This window comes from Eleginops maclovinus, chromosome 20 (genome assembly GCF_036324505.1).
Source record: "Eleginops maclovinus isolate JMC-PN-2008 ecotype Puerto Natales chromosome 20, JC_Emac_rtc_rv5, whole genome shotgun sequence".
In the NCBI taxonomy this organism is placed as follows: Eukaryota; Metazoa; Chordata; class Actinopteri; order Perciformes; family Eleginopidae; genus Eleginops; species Eleginops maclovinus.
In genome coordinates this window covers 11,689,606-11,707,455 of record NC_086368.1, presented here as the reverse complement: position 1 = coordinate 11,707,455, position 17,850 = coordinate 11,689,606, and the positions used below count along the sequence as shown (strand labels likewise).

General features: G+C 40.4%; 1 protein-coding gene across 2 annotated transcripts; it reads left to right on the top strand.

Moving 5' to 3' along the window:
• The first annotated feature begins 686 nt into the window (after positions 1 to 686).
• On the top strand, positions 687 to 17,826 carry znfx1 (zinc finger, NFX1-type containing 1). Of its 2 annotated transcripts, none has more exons than XM_063910674.1 (19): positions 687 to 984; positions 2,337 to 2,395; positions 2,495 to 3,360; positions 4,145 to 4,367; positions 4,977 to 5,320; positions 5,458 to 5,637; positions 5,934 to 6,040; positions 7,394 to 7,632; positions 7,709 to 7,837; positions 8,025 to 8,173; positions 8,388 to 8,531; positions 8,623 to 8,743; positions 9,134 to 9,363; positions 10,318 to 10,457; positions 11,200 to 11,332; positions 12,039 to 12,206; positions 14,159 to 14,269; positions 14,473 to 14,568; positions 14,786 to 17,826. In XM_063910674.1, exons 2-19 carry the CDS (start codon positions 2,347 to 2,349, stop codon positions 17,234 to 17,236), a joined length of 5,880 nt encoding a protein of 1,959 aa, XP_063766744.1. In that variant the 5' UTR covers positions 687 to 984; positions 2,337 to 2,346; the 3' UTR covers positions 17,237 to 17,826. The 2 variants fall into 2 exon arrangements, with proteins under 2 accessions (XP_063766744.1, XP_063766743.1); XM_063910673.1 differs by having other exon boundaries at positions 690 to 984; positions 9,131 to 9,363.
• The last annotated feature ends 24 nt before the right edge of the window (positions 17,827 to 17,850 follow it).

The following is a 17,850-nucleotide window of genomic DNA, read 5'->3' as shown; positions in this document are numbered from 1 at the left end:
GTTTGTCTCCTACTTAACTGAACCTCCTCAACTTCATTCCAAGGCGATAAACTTCGACGCATACTCAACAGATGTCAGCTTCAGGTGGATTTTGAGAAACATTCAAATATTAAATAAAGCTCAATCATAGTTGGTTGGCAAAGCGGATGCCAATAATTCTTATTGTGCCCGTTTCTATTTAAAGGCAGACGTGAGATGGCTTTAAATAGATACATTCCTAATTTTCCGTCTGATGTTACTAGCTAAATGCATTTGATATAGCCGGCATTTATGCTACGTTCAAGTGCTCCTCGGATATGTGTATTTTGTGTAATAATTTGTGTCCAACTTAAAACATGTCTCTGAAAGGAGTGGATGGATGGGATTTGGGTCCTCGTAATATGTTGTGTATTGTTCTTGTTAAAGTTGCTAACACACCTTAATACCCGGAATTGTGAATTTTGTTTAAGAGTACTGGGCTTTGTATTCATAATATAATCCAAATGATCTCTTAATTTGGTGTTAAGCATTAAGTCACAAACTATTTTTTTTAGGTAACTGCTATAAGTAAAGTTTAATTGGCGAATACTGCAAGGTGACCTACATATAATGATCCCACAATACTCTATCGGCCGTCAAAACGACAGAAACAGTCAGGCCCTAAACTACATAACACATTAAATTAACGACGAAATGTTTCCTGGGAATTATCCTGCCGCTCGTGGCACTGTCGACTGATGTGGATTTACTATAGATGCCGAATAGTATTGCATGTTGCTATGTTAACATAGTGTACAGAGTTCATTTTCACATGCAATGCCCTCTACTGTAGGTGTAGTGTTGATTCAGATGAAACGAAAGCTAAGTGACAACGCATATAAGTAGCTTCCTGCTGGGCACAGCAGTGAGCTCACAGACGACAGACTGCGAAGGCTAGGTGCTGGGATGCTAGCAAATGGACCTGTTTCCCTTGTAAAGCTCAGTGGCAAGTTGATTTCAGTCAAGGTAAGTTATTTACCTCGGCAAGGGGTGAAAGGAAGCAAGATAATCAAAGATGTATCGTAGTACAAAATAATTGTAAATTAGGTCAAACAAATTAAAGGCGTTGCCCATTTACCATTACTGTCTTGTAACTTGTAAGGGCATTTCCTCATCATGTACTTTGTATAGTCTCACTTTGTATGTGTATTCACTGTTTATGAAGTTGATGCATTTATGAATGGATACATGTGATAGGATGAAGAACATGTGTAGTGTGTTTATAGGAAAGTATTGTAAGTCATACTTCTTATTTTAATATCATATAGTTGTTGCATGTGTCATGTTTTTCCAGAGAAAGAGTAGCTGAGTTTGTGCATTAGGTAATTGGGATCTTAATGGAATCCTTAAGCTTAATTCGAAATCAGATCCATGACCAGATATACAAATGAAAAGACCACTGCAGCATGATCAGTTTCTCTGTTTTTTATTATTTATAGGTATGCCTTTGAGTTAAATTATTATTTATTTATTTTATTGTATTTTCTATAAACTACTGGCAACATTTCTCTGTGTTGGAATTCAACAGACACTGTAAAGACTGCCATACATGTAGAGATAAAGATTCAAGAAAAATCAGGAGCGGTTTCATAATGCTTCCAGGGCTATGTTATGTTTTACAAGCTAACATCCGATTTCTGGTGAACAGAAACCTACACACCTTTGTGTAGTTTCCGTACTATGTCCAGCAGAGGGCACTCTTTCTTTGAGTTAGCTCATTTCAATAGCAAGAAAATTACCCTCTCAACTTGATTATAATAAAGGATACATTTGAAATAAACATGTTACAATCCCATGACCTTGTATATCATAATTATATGTATTGTGATCATTAATAAAATGGTGCTTTAAAGTGAAATCTAAGCATTTCTCAGGAGTGAATCATCATTCAGTGCTATTTTATACATGTACATTGGAGCTATTTTTAATCTTGTCTCTATCTTGTAATTCTACTCCAATACATGTTGGAGGCAAGTATTTTACTTTTACCATTTACATTAGTTGAACCCTTTTAGATACTAGTTACTGATTTGATCATGAATGAAAAATATAATCAATAAATTATTAACTAGATGAAGTAATAAACTATGACGTATTGTTATAGCTTACGCTAATACTTAAGGTGTACCTTTACTTAAGCACACCGAATGTAAACAGAGTTTGTTTACACTGTGGTAAGGCCCTCCAAAACTTCCAAGCTTTTTATACATAAATTAACCATCCTTTAAAATGATGTGTGATCATGCTAAAATGTCTTGTTTTTACTTTAATTCTCTCATTTCTTACCACTTATAAATTGTTGCCAATCCATATTTCAGCTGCTATCGTATGCACGACGGACCAACTTTAATAATGGAGACATACGGACTAAACCATGGTAAATATACAGTAGCATAGGTAATCAGGTAAAACCCATTCAGCAAACTACGTTTTAATCTTTAAGGTCTCATAATATGAGTGTCTTTTCTACCCCCAGATGCTCACACTGGCCCAAACGAAAGTTCAAGTAAAATCGAAAAAAAAAGAAGACACGGAAGAACGCTAAACCGCGGTAGTAGTCAACCTGTAAGGGACGACATTGATGAAGCAGGAGGTTTCAAGGTTTCGAGGTTTCAAGGTAGAGGAGGCGGTTTAGGGGTGTTTGGTAGAGGAAGAGGAGCAGCAGGCAGAGGAAGAGGAGCTGCAGGCAGAGGAAGAGAAGCTGCAGGTGCAGGCAGAGGAAGAGGAGCAACAGATGCATCCAGCGGGGTGAAAAAAGATGCAGGTGCAAGACCAAAAGAAGGAGGGAGGGGGAGATGGGGAGCAAGAAGTGGGGTAAAAACATATGGAGATTTATGTGCTAATGAAAGAGAAGGAGCGAGAAGGTGGGAGGAAGAAGTTGGTGTAAGGAGGGAAGGCCATAGTGTGGATGGTAGAGGGGGTGAGAGAAGAGATAGTGCGGGAGGCAGACAAGAACAGAATGGAGGGAGATCGAAATCCACAGGTAGAGCCGGGGCACCACGTGGTCATGGACTAGGTTATAAAACACTGGAAGAGCTCTCAGAAAAAGATCCCTCTGTAGTAGCGATCACGCTGTCTTCTAAACGTCTTCTGCCAGAACTCCTGGGTGAGACAAAAATGAGAAATGACCTTGTCAGACTCCTCTGCGTGGTGCTGAGTAAAGCCTTTGAATCACGAGCGGAGAGAGGCACTCTGCAGCACCTGGCTAGCATCATAAAAGATTCAGATTTCTTCTCCACTGTCCTACCACGCTATCTGGTGGGCATGAGCTCAGAGTTCCACCCTGACCGCAGGGCACAATACCCACAGGACCTGGCCAATATCCTGGCTATCATGTCAGAGGTAAATAGAGGATGGAATGAATGGAAGAACAAATAAGTTATGATTTTCAGCTGAAAGATAACTATTACATGTAAAATGCCCCATTAGTGTGAGTTTGGCTCAAGCTTAGAACAGTTACTCAATAATTATACTAAGGTGCACATTTGAGATGCTTGTATTATACTCGTGCATTTTCTTTTCATGCCATTTTAAAACTCCACAAAAATACAAAGGGAAATGTGTACTTTGACCTCCCTACATTTACAGCTTTACATTCTAGATACTTTAATTTAAGGGTTTTGCTTAAAAAAGAACACAATATGATGATTTGTTGATATTGAACTAGCCATCAATTTATACAACAAGCTGACTGACAGTTAGTTGGTCATCTTCCAATTTACTTTGAATACATTTTATTTGAAATTCATTCTTTTTAATTTACTTTTACATTTAATATTACAATTTGCTGATTATACCTACCGTGACCTGGATAACATTTTTATTGCTGGACTCTATTTGTAAGGGGGTATTTTTCAGTGTGGTATAAGTATTTTTACTTGTGTAAAGAATCTGAATTCTTCCAGCACTGAAAATACTGAAGTAGATACAGAAGAGCTGCCTCTGATGAAGGATACAAACAAAACTCCAACCAGCATTGTTTAAAGTTTTTCAAAACATTTAAGTGATTGTTATCACCTTTTTATTTGAGCCTGAATGCGCATCTTTCTGTTAATTGCTACATTATTGGTTGAAGTCCCTGTAGTTGAATAAACTAACTATGCTCAATATTTTCCCATTACTGTAGGTCATCAACACCTATCCTGCTAGCTCGGTAAATTCTGTCACTTTGCTACTGACGCTTATCCCAGCCTCCGTCTGCAGCCTGAGGACATCAGGCGTAGATATCCAGCCAGAAATTGAGGAGAAAGTGGAAAGTATTCAGGGCCTCATCAAGCACTTGCAAGAGAGATCGAGGGAGGGGACCCTGCGCTCAGACAAGGACACTTACGCCCTCCTACCCACTGCAGGTGAGAACCCTGTAATGACCTTGTAGATATGTTTACCAAACTGCTGTTATTTAGATGCACAATATGACATTTTCTCCCACTAGAGTTTTCTCAATCAAAGCAACAATAATCAATGGAGATGGTGATGTTGTGAAGTAGCAGGGGATCATGGGAGTTGACACCACTATTGCCTTCATAGCAGTCGGCCTCTTAGTAAAGATTTCTTCAGTGTTTATTGTTTTTATCGGTATCCAAATTATCAACAGAGGTGTCATCTTCTCCAGATCATAGCGACTGTGAGAATACAACCAATAAAAAAGCTGAATAACGGTTTCTTGCTTATTGAAGTTTAACTTTTCACACAAGTCAGTGTTTCTCCATTGCTGTTGTATGGGTCTGCGTGCCGAGTTAGAGTTAACGTTTGTTCAGCTTGTTGTCCCGCTAACTGAAGATTCAGATTAATCTAACTGATGTTTAGTCGTTTTTGTACATTTTAATGCAGAAATAAAGTATACTCTTTCAACATTTTGACCCACAGCTCTCAAGCCAACAATGCAGAACATATTTCGGGATGTTCTGAAAGTTGCCAGACAGTTAGCTTAACTGAACTTTAAACTATTTCTAACCCAGGTGAAGGGGAGCAGCAACATTTCAGGACCATATCCATCTACCCAACTCCTGAGGAGTTCCGTCAGGAACAAAAGCCCTTCCTCAGACCCAACCTCACCTCTCAGCGCTACGCAAGCACTCACCTCTACCTTGACACACATTTCCGCCTGCTGAGAGAGGACTTTGTGAGGCCACTCCGGGAGGGGGTCCAGCACTTGCTTCGGAGCAAAATGGAGAAGGGTGACCCACTGAAGACAAAACGCTTTGATGACATCAGAATATATTTTGACACAAAACTGTTGGTGCCCAAATGCACGACAACTGGCATTGCCTTCATTGTCCAGTTTAACATTCAGCCACTTAAGGTTAGTCTCTGGAGGGATTCAGATGTTTATGACATAATGTTTTATATTTGATTCATAAAAGCAGATGCAATTTAATTAAACAAATTGATTGCCAAATGGAAAGACATAACGCATGCATTTTGAAATATGTCCTACAGTTTGTGCGCTGGGAGAACTCGAAGAGGCTGATCTATGGCTCCCTGGTCTGCCTATCTTGTGATGATTTTGAGAGCTTCTTGTACGCCACTGTGTCAGATCGGGATCCCAAAGAACTGGCAAAGGGAAAGGTCCAGATTGCCTTTACTGCAGAGAGCAGATTAAAGTTGGCAGCAATGGAGGTGAGTCTGTACATTGCAACCGTTGTTGCTAAGGGAGCAGAATGCATGCAGTTACAGATATGTGATGTTACGATTTTATTCCAGCCACTTAATCTACTCAAACTATTTAAAAATATATGCAGCTTATAAGGTACATTTATCATCTGAGAGGTGTTTCTGATATTAGGCCACAGATCCAAAAATAAGCACCTAACCAAGACGGTTTCGTTCCTAACATGCACGCTAGGTGCATGGAGGACAATGTCTGTCATTTTATATGAAACGTATACAAATGGCATGACATTTTTATTTCACAGAAAGATCAATCGTTCCTGATGATTGAGACCACTGCCTACTTTGAGGCCTATCGATATGTTCTAGAGGGCCTACAGGAGCAAGAGGAGGACAAACTGCCCTTTCAGAGGTGTGTGTTTGGAGGAGTACATTTTACTGTCAAGGTCACAGTTTTTATATTATCCCACAGCACTTTCATAACAAGTTCAAATGGAGATTCTTCAAAGAGCAGCGGGGAGGGGGGGGGAACGGTACAAAGCAAGTTCAGCTATCAAGCTTTTAATTGGCATGAGTTAATTATATCGCAGCAGTATTCCCAAACAGCTATCACGCATGGATGAGTTCAGAAGTTGGGTTATTGTCTGCTCTTCCAGTGCCCTTCACAGATACAACAAAGTCATTTATTATGTGAGACACTTTGTTGCCCATCTGTCTCCCAGACCTGAATACCTGAAACAACTTCAAACAGTTGTTCCTTCAGAAGTGCACAGTGGGAGGTATCGGTAACAAAGAATTATCTCGACTTCAAAAGAGTTTAGCTTCTTTATTCTTCTTTTTTTTTATGTAATATACTAATTTGTGTCAATGTTGTGGTGGAAAAAGGGCATCCTGGTGGACTTTTCCTGATAAATCCTCAAACATCCCCTCTTCAGCTGTGGGCATTTTAAGATCAATTCTGTAGCTCCCCCACTGCTTTCCTTTACATATCATGACTAAACACATGAGAAATATTACTGAGTATGGACATTATTGAGTCAGTCCATATGCTATGACTCTTCTCTACCTGTGCTACTAGGTCTTTAACATGTATCATTGTCCTGTAAATGTCACTTGGCTACTGTTCAGCAGGAGTTACAGTTGTATGACTAAAAACTCATTGAGCTCATTACAGGTTTGTTGCAGTGGAATATACTGTAGATTTGTAGGACTCTTATTAAAACATCTTTACATCCTCCTTTCACACAGATAGTAGATATTAAAGACCATGTTCCAAGTGTATTTCCATGTTCTGCAACGTTTTTTCTTCTACTCCACTACATTTCAGAGGAAAAATATTGTAATTTTAAGTCATCTATTTCTACACATTCATGATACATTTAGTAGTCTCTTTAATAATACACATAATTTATACAAAACGTATCAACAAAATATATTTTAATGCATTGCTGTGGATACAGATAAGACTTTATTTACTTTATTTGGTGAAAAGTACAAGTTAACAAGCAGTGTATATATATATTAAAACTAACATACATTTTAATGCAGTAATGATTATAATTTATTGACAAAAACATTATTGTGCAAATATACTTTTTCTACTTAAAGTATACTTTTAATTGATGTTTTTTCACGTAAGATTAAGAGTAGGGAGGTATGTAGGAGTATTTCTACACTGTAGTAGTAGTATTTTTATTTGCGTAAAGAATCTGAGTTCTTCTTCCACCACCATTAATAGATGTAATCCTTTCCATAATCCATCTAGGTATATCGTGGAGTGTAACAAAGATGTGCTCCCCCCAGCTTACCTGCGAAGAGGAGATGTTTATGACCTGTCACCTGTTGCTCTCCCTAAACAAAAGGGCAGTGTAAAGCCCTTTGACTGCCTGAATCTACAGGCCTGGCCTCAAATGGAGAAGCTGGGGCTAGATGACTCTCAGATGAAAGCCTTCCAGCTGGCCCTCACAAAAGAGCTGACCATCATACAGGGACCGCCTGGCACTGGTGAGACACTGTAAAGCCATTTCACACATTTGACGAATGACAACATCTATTTATCAATCATCTTTAATATTTTCAGGAAAAACCCATGTTGGACTCAAGATTGCTCAAGCTCTGCTGACCAATAAGAAACTGTGGAATGATGTGGACAGGGCCCCGATGCTGGTGGTGTGTTACACTAACCATGCCCTGGATCAGTTCCTCGAAGGTAGGCCGTGATGCCAATAATGTCAGATCCATTTCATGTTTTCTTAATGGTTTGGGATTTAAAAGCTCTGCCTCTTATATCCCAAAGACATGTGCTAAGTTTTATTTGATTATTTGTCTTTGCAAACTGTGACATCACATAGGCAATGTTAGACAAATAGGCTTTCTGTTTTTGCCTCTGTGTATAGGCATTCATACATTTCTGCCAGACGGAATAGTGAGAGTGGGGGGCCGCAGCAACAGTGAGATCCTGAAGAAATTCAATCTAAGGGAGCTGACCCGCTCGCCTGACTTCAGACATTCGCTTCCGTCTCACCTGCGTCTTGCATATAATGAGGTAAGTTCCTCGTGCTGCCTGACCTACAGTGTGAACTTAGCTTTGCCTAAGGCAATGTGTTGAGCATTCATAAAATAATACAATATATTTAAATAATAATAAAGAGAATGTGAAATGTATCCTCTTTTTTTCACTCATTTAATAACTACCCACGTTACTCAGCTCTTCACGTTGTTCATGATTTGGCCACTTTTACTTGACAAATGTTCAACAGGTTTACAAGCAGCTGTGTCATGAGGAGAGGGACATCCAGAGTGAAAGTATGAAGCTGGAGTGTTCGCTGAAAGGCGTCCTGCGGGAGACCTTCTTACAGAAGTTTATTTCACAAAGACACTGGGACAGTCTGAATAAACACTCTGTGAGGAAAAAGAAAGTTGTACATTTGAGTGAGCAAAACTGACAGATGAAAAGTGCAACTCATCAGTTCCTGTTTCTGAATTGATTTTTAGGCACAGGATGGTTTCTTGATCCGGGGAGACAAGAAGAAGCCCAGTCAGATCATGGAGTGGTTGGGGTTGGGTTTCACTGTCTTCCTGCAGAGGGAGACAGAGCATGCAAATAGATATGAAGGTAAGTCCTTTAATAGTCGTGGTGCTCCACTGAAACGGTGTAACAGTATTGAATAATGGGCTCCTTCTCACTTGCACTTCAAGATGTTACCAATTACTTCAGATTTGGTAAAGTGTCAGCAGACAACAGTGAAGAGCTAGAAAAATATATCAAATTCTAAACCCTTAATAGTATAGTCTTATAGTAGCATAGGCGCCAGCATAGTGAACCCGGAAATGTTGAGTACATGTCCCTTATTATTATCGTTCTGTGTTCTAGGACCTTTGCCTTTCTTTTATCTTATTACATGCAAGTTGCCAAAGAAAACGAAAACTGTGCAAATGTATTGTACTGGGGAGCTAAATCATTTTGATAATGATTCTTCCTGATATGTGTCGCATGTAACAGCAGAGGAAGAGATGGAGCTGGATGATGAAGACGACTTGATTGAGATCGCAGAGGAAGCAGATCTGATTCAGGCAGAGCGGTTTGTGGAAGACAACATTGGTCCCAGAGGTGGAAGAGATGGCAGAAAGAACGACGACATGGAACAGGCTTTAAAAGGATTAGAGAATCTGATGCTGGCTATGAACCTGGATGAAGCTGAAATACAGGCTGAGCAGAGCGAGGCAGGATGGGAGGTAACATTTAGATGGATTTTTAACATGGTGATGGTATTGGGTTAAACATATCAATCCCTGTTCAATCAAAAGGAGTGATTGAAGCTATTGTGTTTATAAAGAGCAATAGTAGACCGGTTTGAAAGGAATACATATATTCCATGATGAAAAAGCAAGTATATGTTTTCATTGTGCTACACGAGTTTGTGCAATGACATTAAGTTATAGTCCCATGTTGCATACCTACCAATTATAAGTCATACTAAATAAAAATAAAAAATCCAGATAACGTTTTTGTGGTGGAGTTTGGATGAAGGGTTCAGGAGTCTCGCAGCCTCAGGAAAAAGCTACTCTGCAGTCTGTTGGTACGACAGCCGATACTTCTGTATCTCCTGCCAGACGGAAGCAAGGAGGACAGGCTGTGGCTGGCGTGGGCTTTGTCCTTTGATATTTTCTGGGCTCTTTGTAGGCACATCTTGCCAATCCCATGCCAGTTTGTAATTTTTCCATCAAGGAGACTTTATATTGCTCGTCTGTAAAAGTTAGAAAGTACTTGGCTGGGAGAGTGTGCCTGCTTAGGTTTCTGAGAGATATGCAGCCATTTTAAAGCTTTTTCACCAAGATTAAGACATGTGATGTCAGGATATTTGTGATGCTGTTTCCTAGGAGCTTTAAACGGTTCACTGGCTCTACAACAGCTTCATTGATGTTGACAGGGCAGTTTGTCTTTTCCTCCTCTTTTCTTCAAATCACTCCTGTTTTTTTTTATGATGAGCTGTGATATGAACTCTCTCAGCCAATTATGGTAGTATGATCGGCACAATTATTTTTGGTGTTCATTTTTATTCAAAACAAACTAAGTGAAGTCAACATTCGTATGTACATAAAGATCAACAAAAATGTTACCAGATTGGCTTGCATGTAAAACACTTATCACACTCAGAGTCTAAAGGTTAAAGGTTCTGTTCTGTACAGATGCAACCGGCCCAGAAGAGAAATATGAAGCACAAAATCAAGACCGAGCTGCGGAAGAACTCGGCAATGACTGAGGAAGAGGAAAAAGCTGTCTTGGATATTTGGACCCTTACCCTGCCACACAGATGGAGACTCTATCGGTAGGTCTGCTGCTGTTTCACTGACAAGGTGCCACTTGTTCAACTCTTACATTCCCTCTCCTCTCATAGTACTTTCCTTACATTTCTGTCCTCCTTCCACCATCGTTTTTCTTCTTTCTCTCCCTCGCTTCTGTTTATCCCCAAAGCAACCTCAGCCTGGTAGAAGTCCTGCAGTCTATTCCCAGTGTGTATCATTAATTCAACTAACTACCAGGAAAGTCTCCCTAAGAGGTTTTTCTCACCTTTAGAGCCAAGACATAACCATGTAGCAGGACTGTAAGGACACTTTTTTTTACACATGTCTAATAACTGTTTTAACTAACAGTATGGTAAGTTGCTTCTGGGACACAAATAATATGTCTAGCCATCATTTTTAAACTAAAATGAAGAAGATTCAAGATGAAGATTCAACTTTATTGTCATTGCACAGAGTACAAGTATTACAAGACCCATCCTAGTGTTAGGAGCAGTGGGCTGCCATTATGTACGGCGCCCGGGGAGCAGTGTAGGTAACCAGTGTCTTGCTCAGGGACACCACGGTGGCACTTGGTCTATCGGGGACTTGAACTGGTGACCTTCCAGTTCCCAGGCCAAGCCCCTATGGACTTTGCCACCACCGCCCTGACAGTGTTATCAAGTACAAAAGCGTCATAGTTTCTGACACATTGAGAGTTTTACAGTATTATGATTGAGTTGTTTGTGACAGTGTTTAAATTATGATGACTTTTCTTTGTGTCTGCAGGTTGTGGATAGCACGCTACAGGGTAGAACTTTCCACCAAAGCACTTCAGTTTGAAGAGGCGTATCACAACACAGTGGAGAGATTGGCTGATATAAAACGTCAAGAGAACTTCTATCTCCTCAAGGGAGCCACGGTACAGTAGAGTTGCAGTAATGAACAGCATGCATATATTTTGTCCCACCTGTAGATCCTCTTTAAGGCAAAACCTCAACACAATTTTACAATGTGCACTGCCAAATACTGTATATAATGAAAAGAACTGGGGATACAGAACTTATTTACTGACACTCAAACTAGTGGGGAAAAAATGTTTACAAAGCCACTGTGATCACTGGGAAAGATGATACTAAGTACAGAATGCCAGGCTTTAACGTGCTCAGCCAATAGACAGTTCGGCACAGAACCCCCATAAAACTGCAAGCTGACACTGTTACATTTGATGCTGATTAAACAAACACAATATAATGTGTAAAACAGTCAGATTTAGTTTTCCTCCCGTTTCCAGCTGGATCTGGCCCTGCATTATTGTACAGACATGAGAGTCCGTAGAATCTCATTTAACTCTCTGCAAGAAAGTGAATAAGAGGATTTTACAAATATCAAATGGACTGTGAAATACATCTGTTGTGGACCCAAATTGAGGAGCTCAGAAACATGTAAGAAAGAAAACTGTAGTGTATGGCATCACCCAAAGAACACCAATAAATATCCTGGCTGTAAAATAAGCAATACTACTTGCAAGGGCAGGCATTATTGCAACCAGTTGCTGTAATATAATAAATAAAAATACATCTAAAGCTAGCAGGTGTTTGTAGATCAACATATATAACTTCCATCAGGTTATTGGCATGACAACAACCGGAGCAGCCAAGTTCCGCACAGTTCTGCAGAAAGTGCGTCCTCGTCTGGTGATCGTAGAGGAGGCTGCAGAGGTGTTGGAGGCCCACACCATCACTACCCTGAGCGAAGCATGCCAACACCTCATCCTCATCGGTGACCACCAGCAGGTACGATCTCGCAACACTTGGTGGTGTCATCTCCTTAGACTGCATAACAGTTTGTGCCTTGGTGTTTTTTATCAAGCCTTCGTTCTCTGACTAAAATAACCCCATTTGCGTGACTTGTTGAAAATGTGAAGGACAACCTGTCATGAGGGATTTTGTGTATTTGTGTGGTTGTCAGTATGTTTGTGCTTGTTGCCCTGAGGGAAATGGCAAAGAAACAGCCATTAAAAAAAGATCGAGAAGAGAAGATTGATGATTGATATGCTGGACATCAGTAGACTATTATAACAACTTGTCAGGGCTTGCCAAGGACATACGGTCAGGCAGCCTGTCTCGCAATCTGCAGAATGCGATCACAACTACTCACAGTTCCATCACACAACTCAATATTCTGTTCTTCTCTCTTCTTGCTACATAACGTCTGTCTGCTCTTTTCCTAATATTTGCTTGTTGTGTTGTTTATTCATGAATTTATGCATGCGTTTGAATATACAAGCAAACCTGTCTTCATTACAATTCCACTGAAAGTATATGAATGGAATTCTAAATAGATATGAACTTGAAAATTGCTTTTGATGTACATTTTCTTTTTTGTACATATATATTTATCTATCAGGTACATCAAATTAATATAAAAGTCATTTACCACAATGCCCAAGGCTCATTTCAGTGTCCTTTACAAGTGGGTGCAATTTAATGTGCAAAAATGAATAAATCAATATTAAAGTTTATCAGATGTTTCACTTTGAACAACTGTGCAATTAAATTAGTACAGATGGTGGCATACCACAGGATGAGCTATTATGTACTTTGATTTAATCAGGAGGTAACATTGAATACCTGAATACTAGTTAATTTTTTTATCTGGCCCTACATTTATTTTATCATCAATATGGGTTTTTAGTTTATTGTTCTCTGTGAAGCATTCAAAAAGTGCTCATAAAAAAGGATTATTGTTATTATAACGGAGAGAAAAACTAATTAAAATCCAATTTTAAAAGCAAAAATGCTGATGACTGTGTAATGTAATAGCACAACTATTGATAGTTTGTGTTTGGGTTTAAAGCCATTTGATTGTGTTTTTCGAATAACAAGTGTAAAGCTTTGTTTTTATGGAACCCAAACTTGAATCTGTGCATGTAATGAAGGTAGATGGATCACACTTTGACTAAAATAGGCTTTGGCATTGTTTCACTGTTCATTAATCACAGGTTTGGTGTTGAATCAAGCAGAACACAATGCTTCACATTTATACTGGAATTTGTCTTGCCTCCCCCACAATCCTCCCACATACATGCACAATCACAGTCTGTCCTCAAGCTAAGTTATGTTTACACACACACACAGACACCAACACACGCAACTACTATACACACAAAAGCGCAAAAAACTTAAAAGGACAGGGAAAGAGAGTTAGAGCGCATTTACATACATTCTATATTCCTATCCAGAAACACTAAAACAGAAGCTCATAGCAGACCATGTTTATCGCTTCTAGGCTTGCTTTTATATAGATGGTTGATTTCACCTGGGATCAGGAACGGTGTAATAAGTATCCTCTAGCATTTACATAACTGCAAAATGGTCTTATCACATTAGGTATGTAGCCATGAAAGTCCTCCCTCTATTCTTCACTTGCGTGTGTATGATCTAGGGCTCTTTAAATATGCTAATTTAGGGCAGTAAACCTGCCAAATGAACTTAATCACCACTGGATGGAGAAAGCCAAAAGCTGGAAAAGGTTTAGAGCGATGACAAATCTTGCATTAAAATGCTATATTGATAATAAAAGCGTATATCTAGCCGAACAAATCTGTCCGTTATGCCACAAGCGACCACAGCTTCTTAGCTTTCACAGAAAATAAAAAATAAGCCATAATTTTCAGCTTTCCCATAACAATAAGTCATGTAAACTGAAGTGTTTGAAGCATATGATTCTTTTTTCCCCCCCTTAGCTGCGCCCCAGTGCCACAGTATACGAACTTGCAAGGAACCACAACCTGGAGATGTCCATGTTTGAAAGGCTGGTGAAAATGGGACTTCCTTTTGTCAGACTTGACTATCAGGTTTGTGTTTTTCCATTTATTAATATTTCATCTCATTACAGGATCCATTACTTAATCAAATGTAGACATCTTTAGACGAGTCGGTTAAAAACAAGATGCAAGCATTACACTTGAATTGTTATGTTTGTACCTGGATGTATTCTTCCATATCTAAACGTGATTGCCTGTGTTTATCTGTGTTTATGTTTTGGTTTGTTCTCCAGCACCGTATGAGGCCAGAAATTGCCCGTCTTCTGACCCCACATATCTACGCAGAGCTGGAAAACCATCCCTCTGTGTTGGACTACGAAAACATCAAGGTGCGTATTTTATTTGATCTCCTGCTGCGTCTCCATTCTGCTTGTTGTCTTGGCAACTGTTTACCTGCTAGGAATGATAAAAAAGTATCTGCACAGTCTCTTTTGACTTAATATTATATTTTCTGTCCTAATCATGCAAGGTATATAAAAAAATACGATAAAAAATGTGATAATTAAAGAGTAACACAGAATATTTTTCATAAATGCTGTCTTACAGGGCCTGAGTACCAATTTGTTCTTTGTGGAGCACAACTGCCGAGAAGAAGAGATCAGAGATGGGAAAAGCCATCAGAACCAACATGAGGCTAATTTCGTAGTCGCTCTTTGCCGTTATCTTATTCTTCAGGACTACGAACCAGAGCAGATTACTATCCTCACAACTTACACCGGACAGCTGCACTGCCTGCGCAACCTCATGCCTGCCAAGGAGTTCACAGGGGTCAAAGTGCACGTCGTTGACAAGTACCAAGGAGAAGAGAATGACATTGTCTTGTTGTCTCTGGTTCGCAGCAACCTGCAGGGTAAGGTTGGCTTTTTGAACATTCCCAATCGCGTCTGTGTAGCCCTGTCTCGTGCCAAGAAAGGTCTCTACTGTATCGGCAACAGTGAAATGCTGGGCAAAGTCCAACTCTGGAGCAACATCTTCCACACATTGAGGCAGAGAGACCAGATTGGGGATGCCTTGACCCTGTACTGTCAGAATCATCCAGATCGAAAGGTCAAAGCGTCTTGTGCTGATGATTTCAAACAAGCCCCGGAGGGAGGCTGCATAAAGCCTTGCGAGTTCCGTTTGGTTTGTGGCCATGTTTGCACAAGGGTTTGTCATCCATACGACCCTGAGCACAAGAAGTACGAGTGTCGCAAGAAGTGCCAGAAGACTATATGTGATCTGGGACACAGGTGCCCACTTGACTGCTATAAAGAATGCCCGGAGAAATGTCAAGTGAAGGTTGAGAAGATCGTACCTCAGTGTGAACACACACAGAAGATTCCTTGCCACCAGGACCCGGAGAAATTTGTATGCCAGGAGCCTTGCATTAAGCTGCTCGACTGTGGACATCCATGTGTTGCGTCGTGTGGAGAGTCATGCACAAGTTATTGCAAAAAGAAGGTCACCTTAACACTGAAGTGTGGCCACAGCCAGTCAGGTGAATGCTTTTACACACACAGCAAAGAGAAGCCTGAATGTAGGACTGCTTGTATGGAGGGGCTTATTTGTGGCCATGTCTGTAAGGGTAGCTGTGGCAAGTGTTATCAGGGACGGTTCCATTGCGCATGTTCTCACCAGTGTGATCGGCTCCTGATTTGCTCTCACAAGTGCATGGAGCCTTGCACAAGTGATTGCCCCCCCTGTCAGAAACCATGTGAGAATTGCTGCGTGCACAGCAAGTGTATGAAGCCATGTGGACAGCCCTGTGCACCTTGCAATGAGCCCTGTGCCTGGCAGTGCCCTCACCAAAGCTGCAGTAAGCTTTGCCATGAGTCATGCGACCGTCTGCCATGCAACCAACCCTGTGCCATGACCCTGGATTGCGGCCACCCTTGCATAGGTCTGTGTGGAGACAAATGTCCAAGCAAATGTCGCATCTGTCATCACGATGTGGTCACAGAGATTTTCTTCGGCACTGAGGATGAGCCTGACGCTTACTTCATTCAACTACAAGACTGTGGACACATTGTTGAATACACAGCTATGGACCAGTACATGGGGATGGATGACAACCAGCAGGCAAGTGAAGCTGAGCAGGTGGCCATAAAACTGAAGGAATGTCCCAGGTGTCGAACTCCGATTCGCAAGAATCTGCGCTATGGATCTCACATCAACCGCTGTCTAGCTGAAATAGAGATGGTCAAAGTTAAGATAAACGGACGTCAGGTGGACATTGAAGAGCACAAGAAGGCCCTTCAAAATCAGTGGGAAGTCAGCCTTCCTCATTTTGGAATGCATGACGAAGTGGAATACATGGCTGTCAATTCCAAACTGGCACAACCTTATCTCACAGCAAAGGATCTGTGGGTTCTGGAAAACAAGATGGGTTTCCTAGTCCGAATTGCAAAGCTGAAGAAGATCCAAATGGAAACTATGTGGAACAGTGAGACATTAGGAGAGTATTTTGTGGAGTTTGTGCGCTGGCTCAATAGCTGGCGCCAAAAATTCTCAGACCAGCAGGTCTTTGATTTGCAGAGAGAGCTACAGAGGCTCACCCTCCTGACCGAACTCAACGCCCGTTGCCACATGGCAGACCAAAGAAAAGTAAGTGACAAAATCAATTCTCACCTTCAAAAAATAAGAGAGGTTTTGGAAAGGATTGGTCCATTCACTGAGCAAGATAAAGACAGAGTGAAAGAAGCCATGGTGGAGCTAGACAGCATACTTCCACCCACAGGCTTGAGGATCAGTGAGGAAGAGAGAGAGATGATCGTCTCAGCTATGAAAATAGCGCCTGGTCACTGGTACAAATGTCCTAATGGCCATGTATATGTCATAACTGAGTGTGGAGGGGCTATGGAGAGTCGACGCTGCCCGGATTGTCGAGCTACTATTGGTGGGGCAAATCACACACTGGCTGGTGGCAACCAAGTCGCCTCAGAGATGGATGGGGCACAGCACCCTGCTTGGTCTGAAGCCAACAACCTTCTCAACTTTGGTGAATTTGATCAAATCTGAGAGCTATCTTAGAAATGGCTGTCCTTGCCTAATCAGTCCAGACTGTTTGTTGGTTGAAAAAGGTTATGATTGGACCCCTTATTCATGCTGGACTGGGAGGGATTTCTTCAAACATGAGAGCACCATAATCTTTTTGAATGACATTTACAGACATATGACATTATCTTTGAAAACGCATAGTAGACTTGATTAGGTATACCAATTGTATGTTGATCGTTTGTTTAACACCCACATATATTCATTTTCCAACTTTTGTTCATGGAAGTTTGTACAATTCCTTTTTTTAGACCTGTGTTTTTGTTTTGTTTTTAAAATTGCTTTGCTGCCAAAAGGATATACCAATGATCAATAACAAGTAAGAAAGCAATGCATTTGATGAATTTGTTTTAATAATTTGTTGTTTTCTTTGTTTTAAACATGTTGTAACTCTTTATTTTTAATGTTCAAGTTTCCTTATGTCTGCAAAGGTGGTCCTTTTCCTTATCAATAGGTGGCAGTAAAAGACTGACAAAGAACATGCTGAGAAATGTTATCAATAGTTAACATGCTTGTTACATGTTCAAATGGAATACATGTGTTTAAATCTATAAGCCTTTGCTTGTCTTTATTTTGCA

What these genes read in the sequence shown, in the direction of transcription:
- znfx1 (XM_063910673.1), top strand. Translation starts at nt 2,347, where the DNA reads ATGCACGACGGACCAACTTTAATAATGGAGACATACGGACTAAACCAT. An exon ending in ACAGTCTGAATAAACACTCT is followed by an intron (nt 8,532 to 8,622) that starts GTGAGGAAAAAG and finishes ATTGATTTTTAG; the next exon opens with GCACAGGATGGTTTCTTGAT. An exon ending in TCATCGGTGACCACCAGCAG is followed by an intron (nt 12,207 to 14,158) that starts GTACGATCTCGC and finishes TCCCCCCCTTAG; the next exon opens with CTGCGCCCCAGTGCCACAGT.